The 8,923-nt window shown below is 39.8% G+C and overlaps 1 protein-coding gene across 1 annotated transcript in view; it reads right to left on the reverse strand.

Moving 5' to 3' along the window:
• The window catches only part of dele1 (DAP3 binding cell death enhancer 1), a 28,168-nt gene extending 19,692 nt beyond the window's left edge, over window positions 1–8,476 (reverse strand). Inside the window, exons 1-4 of the mRNA XM_028812995.2 lie at window positions 8,272–8,476; window positions 5,424–5,547; window positions 4,991–5,099; window positions 1,933–2,062 (exon numbers count right to left, since the gene is read on the reverse strand). Coding sequence (XP_028668828.2) covers window positions 1,933–2,062; window positions 4,991–5,099; window positions 5,424–5,547; window positions 8,272–8,302 — 394 coding nt within the window. The 5' untranslated portion in view covers window positions 8,303–8,476. The remainder of the gene's footprint in view (window positions 1–1,932; window positions 2,063–4,990; window positions 5,100–5,423; window positions 5,548–8,271) is intronic.
• Between the last annotated feature and the right edge of the window lie 447 nt (window positions 8,477–8,923).

Here is an 8,923-nt window from a genome sequence, read left to right on the forward strand (position 1 = left end):
ATTTCTGTTAACTGGAAGTGGTACTTTACCTTTAATTCATGCAGTTGCAGAGTCCGATTTATTCAACTTTACTTTTATAATAATTGTTCAATATATTATTAATTTGAGTTGACAGTTCTTTAATGTACATAATATAAAAATATAATCATTGTCTTGTGGTTTACTCCTCAAATATCCATCCCCATATCTCAGTATACGACAGAGTTGAGGGGAGACCGCTCCAGATTTTTTTTTTTTTTTTACAAGCAACAGCTTTTAGAAAATAGTGTTATAAACAGACAGTCTGTAGTTATCGAGTCACGAAAAAGGTTTACATCTGCTGATGTTTTGAAACAACTAGATTTGTCGTAATATGAATATTTTGATGATAATGACAGTGATGGAGATAGTGACAATCAATTCGATGATGTGGAACCTGTAGGCTCTGGTACTGATGAGGATACTGGCACCCGAGGCGTTTCTTCATCACAAGGCATTCGATCACGACTGTCAGGACAGCACTACATGGACATTCTGCTGCCCACTGAGCGCAAACAGTCATCAGCTACCAAACGTGTTGTTTGCAACAAGCGTGGACAGGCAGTGTGGTGCAGTGGTTTAGGCTTTGGACTTCAAACCCTGCGGTTGTAGGTTCCAATCCTGCCACTGACACTGTGTGACCCTGAGCAAGTCACTTCACCTGCCTGTGCTCTATTTGGAAGAAGAAAAGAAATGTAACCAGTTATATCTCAAAAATTATAAGTCACTTTGGATAATGGTGTTGACCAAATAAGTAAATGTAAATGGACAGTGCAAAGAAATGTGTTCTCTTTACGACAAATGTTCACTTTGCGAGGTTCCATGCTTCTAGGTCTCTCATTCAAATGGAGAATTTTAGTTGTGTGCTGCTTGTGAAAATAAAGCAATTAACAATTTCTTTACAATTTAGAGTGATTTACTATTGATAATTAAACCACTGCTTTCTAATACATTTTTTATGGATTTTTACAGGAGATTATTTATCACATATGTATAGACCTATACTGCAGTGTCTTGGTAATAAATGGTCCAGCAGTCAATCTTTATATATAATACGCTACCGTGGCTGTCCGTTTGTCCAGGATTTTAAATCACCTGTAGCTTACAAACCATTTGACCTATTGCCCTGAAAATTGGTACACATATACTACGTGACGTCTACTATCCACTTTCGGGGCGACGATTGACCTCCAAGGTTATCCTTCTTTTTATTTTATTGAAATATCAACTCTTGGTAGCGGCCAGCCGGGCGGCCATGCGTTACATGTGTAATGGGCGCCGTTCTCATTCCCTACCACCTTTGCAGTCACTTCCCCTACTTCTTCATATCTTAAATCATTCTTGAGGCAGATTGAAGACTTGAGTGGCAGCTTAAGTGAAAAATTAATGGAAAACGTACTAAGTAATTGCAACACAAACACTAACTTTAGATTTAACGTGAAAAGATGCCGACGAAAGAAGAGAAGAAGTGGGCCACTAGGGTGTAGAAAAGAAGAGCTGCTCAGGAAGCAGCAAGCGGATCAACCTCTATGCAAATGAATGCTAAACGTACAGAGAAAGAGGATGAAAAGTAGGAATGCTCCAGTCAAGTGTATTCACTGCACGTTATCGTTATAGCAATGCGCCGTTACTGGTGTGTTATAAAAGAGGTCTCACTAACCACAAAAGTGGTTTCTCCTGAACTTCATGAAGTGAAAGCCTTGTACAACCAAGTCTAGACACCTAATGCATTGTGGTTAGGAACTGCAAAGGCATACTGGCACAGAAATGTCACTAAACCTCTTCAGACCTGAACAATGCAAACCGAGATTAAAAGATATCTTCCTGCACACTATTTTTCTTCCTTATCATACATTAATATTGATCTCCAATTCATCTTTCTAAAGACAAAACGTTAATGCAATGTACACTTACAGATTCTTGTGAAGATTTTGTATCCACATTTGGAAGAAAACAATATGCTGGGTTCAGTTTTTTCTTTGGCACTGGAGAACTGGAAGTGAATTCTTCTTACTAAGTGCAGGAAAAGAGCGGCTGCGGCACTCTGGAATATAAAGAAATAAAACTGGGATTATATTTGCTCTTAGTGTTTCTAAATGACTTCCTTGTGAGAGAATGAGGGAATATAAAGCATATTCAGTCTGGTGTTTTTTATAATTATGCCAAGCTTATTATATTGTTCAAGACACCTTAAATGAAGAATACACCTTAATAATAATTTTTCATTTATTTAGTGCCTTTTCCATATTCAAAATGCTTACATCATGTTCTACATCCTGCAGTAAAATAAATGATCATCCTAGAGAGTTTGAAAATATGAATGTAAATTGTGCTTCTAAAGTTAACAGTAGCAAGCTGCTCCTGAGAAGCTCAATTATATCAGAGTGGCTTAGAAGTTTTGGATCAACTTGGGGCCACTATAAGGCCAGACCATCATTAAAGACACTTGTACTGTATGTCCTATGGTGCATCATGCGGTAGGGCATACAGGAGGTGAGCAGTACAGGCATCACACAATAGACTATAATTTGATACAACAGCTTATTTTCTGCAGGAACAGTGTTAACTTGATTATCTTGTTAACAAGGTTTTTATTTTCCTCTTCTCCAACACGACCAAGCCCATATCGTACGGGAGCTTGACTTGTATTATGTTTTTTATTTTACTGAAATTCCTCCATCAGGAGATGTCAAGATCAAATATGACATTGACTGAACTTTTTTTGACTTTATTAATTATGTAAATGTGGCAGGTTTTTAAATTTTTCTGTGTTTTATTTTTGCACATCCGTATTAAGTGTTCCAAGCTTGTATTTGGAGAAGAGAACATCAAAAGAGAGAGAGAGAGGTTGGAAGTTCACACAGATACGGCGTGTTGCCACACCCACCACATGACAGACCACCTCAGGATCCTAAATTAGCACCCAAGTGCAGTCGTACAACGGGTGACACCTCAACACCACACTGGAACAGTGTGAGGTTTTTCACAGTGGCTGGAGTGCCAATCCTACCATCAACCCCCAAGTTTTCCCTGCAAGTTGGAGGATCTTGCAGGGCTGGATGGAAGTTAACATCAAGTTCATAAGAACAACTTAAAATGTATATGCTGCGTGCAAAAACTGAATGCCTTACTAAGCTTCAAAGCTACAACAGAAAAAGTGTTTTGTAGTTCTTAGAATTATTATATGACTAAGCCCATGTGCAGCAAATGTGGAAATTGACAGTGAGGAAAATTTTTTCATAAAACTTGAACCCAAAAGGAAAAGGACAGGGTTGGAAGTGTTGTAACATATAACGAGCAGAAAACAAGAGCCTATTACTGCTATGCAGCTGGCAACCTCACAGTTACAAACCAGATTTGCTGTTGAGCCTGGAGGAGTTCTCCATTGGCTCCACTGTCTAGGACTGTTGTTGTATAATCCAAAGGCCCCACAAATTCAAGTTCTGCTACTGCTGCTGTCTTAGGGATGAAGAACTGGTGAGAGGGGCATGTCGCCCCGTATTCTGAAAATTCCTGGTGCACTGACAAATGTGGTACGATGACCCAAATTCACTCAGGGAAAGGGCAAGTTAAACAGAGGAGCAAAGCTGATAGAGTGCTACCTGCTGCCATACAAGAAGCACCCTCACAGACAGAACACTCAATTTGCCACATGCCAGGGGGAATCCTCCGTTAGCGTCACTTCCTGAAAGGGTTGTTCTGTAATTCAAAGGCCCCACCAAGTTCAAACCTTGCCTCTGCTCTCTCAAGAAGGGCGAGTGGCTGAGAAGGGGGCAGCATCCTGAGCAAATTCCTGAGCAGACACAGCACATTAGAAAAGGCAAACTATTGTATACTCTAAGTTTCTACATCATTAAAGAAAGGCTACATTTTAAACATGTGATTTTGATCTTTTAAACTTGAGAGGTCAAAAACTTCTCATTGTAAGTTTTTGATGGATGCTACAAGGTGTTACTGCCTCTAGCTGTCCCTTACAAGTTTCATGGTGACACCTTTACTTCCTGGTTCCTCCCTATGTGGATAGCGCTTTGAGTACTGAGAAAAGTGCTATATAAATGTAATGAATTATTAAAGTCCAAATTTGATCAAATGTATCCTGTATATTTTTGACACACAAAAAAAAAAAAAAAAAATCACTAAAATTAAAATTTCTTTCCTTTAAATACTTTATTAAAGACCTTTAATGTCGTCTTGGTCACAGCCATCAGCAGTGCGTCTGTCTGCTCAGAGTGTCGGCCTTGTTGAGAGGTTTACTTAACTCGGCAGTGACATTCACGTCTCTAGTGACTCTTCCTATGAAGTCAGTAGACAGATTGGGAGAGTGTGGGGGGTCATGAGGTCGCTGGAAAGGGGTGTGTGGTGGTCCCAATATCTTTGTAAAAGGAAGAAGGTCCACATCTTTAGAGTCCTGCTGCTTCCTGTCTTGCTATATGGTTGTATGACATGGACGCTATCCAGTGACCTGAGACGAAGACTCGACTCCTTTGGTACTGTGACTCTCTGGAAAATCCTTGGGTACCGTTGGTTTGACTTTGTGTTGAATGAACTGTTGCTCACAGAGTCCCGAATGAGGCACATTACTGCATTGTGAGGGAGTGACAGTTACGGCACTACTGCCATGTGGTGCGTTTCCCTGAGGGTGATCCGGCTCATAGGATCCTCATTGTTGGGGACCCAAGTGGCTGGACCAGGCCAAGGGGGTCACCACGTAACACCTGGCTGTGGCAGATAGAGGGTCATTTTAGGAGGTTGGGACTGGTCTGCCTGGGGGGTTGCAAACCGGGATCCTGAACTGTTTCGTCGTGTGGTGGAAGCGGCAACGTACTGTACCAGTGCATGCTCCCCAACTTGACTTGACTTGAATACTTTATGGCTAATTTTAAGCAATGACTTTATGAATGTAAAATGGCTAAACAGGTAATTAGAAATCACAACATATGTCACACTGCAATCAAGCCTAAAGTTAATTTACCAAGCCAACAGCATCCAGTGCAGAACAACGTGAGGACTGCACAGAAAAATACTGGAATGTCCTCTCCTGCTTTCTTTCCTTATTTTTTCCTTTTCCCGAGCCTGATGAACTGATTGAAAAAAAAAATATTATTAAATGACACCAGCACAAGCACAGAGTGTTTTAAAACATTTCATAAATGTTAAGGCATGTGAGAGGAAAAAAAAAAACTCCTGCAATATGCATATTTCCACAATTTACTAAAATGACTGACATTACTTTAAAAAAAAAAAAAAAAGCACAATGTACTGGATAATCTAGCATACAATTGTACTTGCCATTCATTGTACTTGTCTCAGCTGCTTCAGATACATTAGACAAAACAAGGTGTATGCCGCATTATCACTTGCATTTGTAATAAAGTACTATAAAATTATGAAGTAAAAAAGCAGACCTGTCCTCTGGCTTCAGCCCCACAGACAGCAAGGTTGAAGGGCTCAGCAAGTCATCCTCAACATGGTGCCCTTGTGTAATGCGAAGGGAATTTACTCCTTGAGACCGATTTAAGGCAGTGGAGACTGAAAAGAATACAAATTGTAATCAGTATTGTTATTTTAAGGAATGGTAAATGAACTGAACAAATATTTGACCCAAGTATTTTTAAAGGAAGAAATAAACAGAATGCCTCATGCAGAAGTACAGACAAACTCGGAGCTCACACATTTTAAAATAGACGAGTCAGATGTTCTAAAGACCCTCAATATGTTGAAGACTAATAAATCCCTGGACTTGATGGGAGTTTACCAGTTGTATCAAAAGAAATGAAAAGATGCTATTTACTTGTATACACCCTTATTAGGCATATTTGAGCAGTCACTTGAGATAGAAGAAGTACTGGAGGACTGGGAAGTTGCAAATGTGACTCCAGTCTTAAAGAAGGGAAACAAAATGGATCCTTGTGGTAACTGCAGATGAGCAACTCTTCTTACTTCTGTACCATACAAAATTATAGAAACTACAGTAAGATATATATTAGAAAAGTGCATATATGATAATAATAACATATTAAGTAACAGCCAGCATGGGCTTATCAGGGGAAAATCCTGTGAAACCAAGCTTTTAGTTTGTTTGTTTTTTTTTGAACAGGCAACTGGAAAATTTGACAAATACAAAGCACATGACATCATTTACTTAAGACTTCAAAAAAGCCTTTGACACAGCCACACTCCAAAGATCAATCCTAAAACTAGAAGCTGCAGGCACCAAAAATAAAATACTGGATCTCAAGTTCGAAAACTGACAGGAGACAAAGAATACAGGTAAGATTAGGATGGGGTCATTACTGGAGTCCCTCAGGCGACTGTCTTGGATTGTTACTTTTTCTGTCATTTATACTACTGACATTGACTCTGGTGTGTTTAGTACACTTGTTAAATTTACAAATGACGGTAAAATTGAACTAATGAAAGACAGTAGGCAGACTGCAAAATTTTCAAAAAAGACCTGCACATGCTTCACAACACTTGGAAATGTAGTTTAAGAAAAAAAAAAAAAAGTGCAAAGTGCTACACATGGACAAAAGGGACTTCAGTTATAAATACACAATGGGACACACTGTCCTACAGGAAGCAACCCCTGAAAAGGGTTTAGGGGTTTAAGTTGACACAATTTTTTTATCATTTAAGTAATATGTAGAAGCACTTAAAAAGACAAATGAACTGTTGATTTATATTCAACAATTATTATGATATAGCCTAAAGAGATGTTATGCTCAGACTAAATAATAATAATGCACTAGTGAGACCAAATCTGAAGTACTGTGTGCAGTTCTGGTCACCACGCTGCAAAAAAAGACATAGCAGCACGTGAAGCTATACAGAGGAGAGAAAGCAGGTGCATCCCAGGACTTACAGACATATCATGTCCTACTCCAACAGACTCAGAGAATTAAACATAGATAGATAGATAGATAGATAGATAGATAGATAGATAGATAGATAGATAGATAGATAGATAGATAGATAGATAGATAGATAGATAGATAGATACTCAAGCAGATAAGACTGTGCAGAGACCTAATCCAGGTCTTTAAAATCCTTAAAGGTATTGATAAAGAAGATCCAGCAGAATTCTTCTGACTTAACAGTGAATCACATACTTGACAACACCAGTGAGAATTAAGGGGAAGTGGAATTAGGACTAAAGACAGGAGGCACTTCTTTATGGAAACATAAACCTTTAAGATGTTTCTGGATAGGATATTGAGAGCTTACGAGTATGATGGACTAAATGGTCTCTCATTTTTTTTTTTTATAAGGATGCACTGCTTACTGTCACTGCCACACAAATACACAGGCATGTGCTTGATTCTCAGGATTCTTTTTCCACATACTCCCATTTAATGCTGTGGGTTCAGTTCTTTAAGTGGAACCAAATTACTGAAGATGCTCTGTTTGTATGGTGATACACTAGCATTTGACTGATGAGCAGTTCCCCTGTGAAATTTCAAGAACCGCAGGTATAGCGGGTACTCACTGGCAAAACAAGAAAAGGTACCAGTACTCTGGGTAGAAATAACTGCATACCGGTGAGTACTAACCCACTTGATCCAGGATGTGTACTTTACATTGTTTAACAAATCCAAACAATATGAAACACTGTAGGTGGGAGTGGGTGACTTATGCGTTGCAAACATTCTGTCTATTGTGGACGGAATGATAAAACAGAATTCTTCCTTATTCTGAGAGCTTGTTGCATGCTGGTCTAGCAACGAAGAAAAAATTTCAGAGTGGCCTGTACACGTAGCGATACTACTACTACTACTACTACATAAACGGTGGCTTAAAGACTCAAACCAAGGGGCTGGGCATAAATAAGTGGGCTCTGTGAATGCCACATAACCTACAGGACGGGGGTGCTAGACATTGAAATTTAATATACAACATTAAATGATATCCTTGTCTGTCAAGTTCAAAGTGTCATTACCCGAAATGGTGGGCCGCAACTTCCTCTTATCCCCAATATACCCGTCAAATGTATGAACAACGTTAAACTAATGAGATCCGTTAGAGGATTAGATGGTGTGCCGCTGAAGACCTCGTTTGCTAAATGCCCCGCCCCCTGTTAAGAAACTTTTCTTTCGGCGTGGAGATAAGTCACGGTACACTTCAGTTCTGCCCAGCCGTCCCGATGACCCGTATTACGACGGGCCCCTTCACAATAACCAGGTAGCATGTGTCATACTGCGAACCCTTCGGTTTCCGGGTTCACGTGCCACTCAGAAGACACCCTGAAATACATACCTCTGCCTATAAGCCCTTGGATTCTCCACATGTTGCAGCGTGTGCACTCCTCCTGCTAAAATGTATATCATACGCCAAACATAAAAAATACAGTCAAACAAGGTGATTCCCCTTCAGCCAGGATCTCTTCGATTGCGTCATGATGGGGGATCGTCGCAGCGCCCTTCAGATCACGAGACAGTTTAGGGGATGTCGCTACCCGATCTGCGACATAACACCCACTTCCACTTACGGAAGTGACGCGTATATAAAGCTATTCCTGTTCCATGCCCAGGCATGTGTTGCTGGTGGGAAGATGTTTAGTCATGTGACATAAACAAACGATGTGATTCGCTGGCGGAGATGCTGCGTTCCAAAAGGAAGTAAGTGGCAGTCCACCGAAGGAGACACAGTGCCGACTACTGGTCAGATGTCACCTAAAATTCTGTTAGAGGAGGGTGTTTAGTCAGTCTAGCGCTTGGAAGTTCACATTTATAATCTCAGGTAACATCTAGCAACTAAACTATATAAAGAGAAGGTGTTGTTTGAAACTTGAGAGCCCGGATTTGATCAATAACATTTATTTGTTTCTACATACAGAATATTAAAATTATAGGTTCAGTGAAGGAGATAATCACAGTCTAGCCTGCAACACTAATAGCATAAATTGTAT

This window comes from Erpetoichthys calabaricus, chromosome 11 (assembly GCF_900747795.2).
Source record: "Erpetoichthys calabaricus chromosome 11, fErpCal1.3, whole genome shotgun sequence".
Taxonomy (NCBI): domain Eukaryota; kingdom Metazoa; phylum Chordata; class Cladistia; order Polypteriformes; family Polypteridae; genus Erpetoichthys; species Erpetoichthys calabaricus.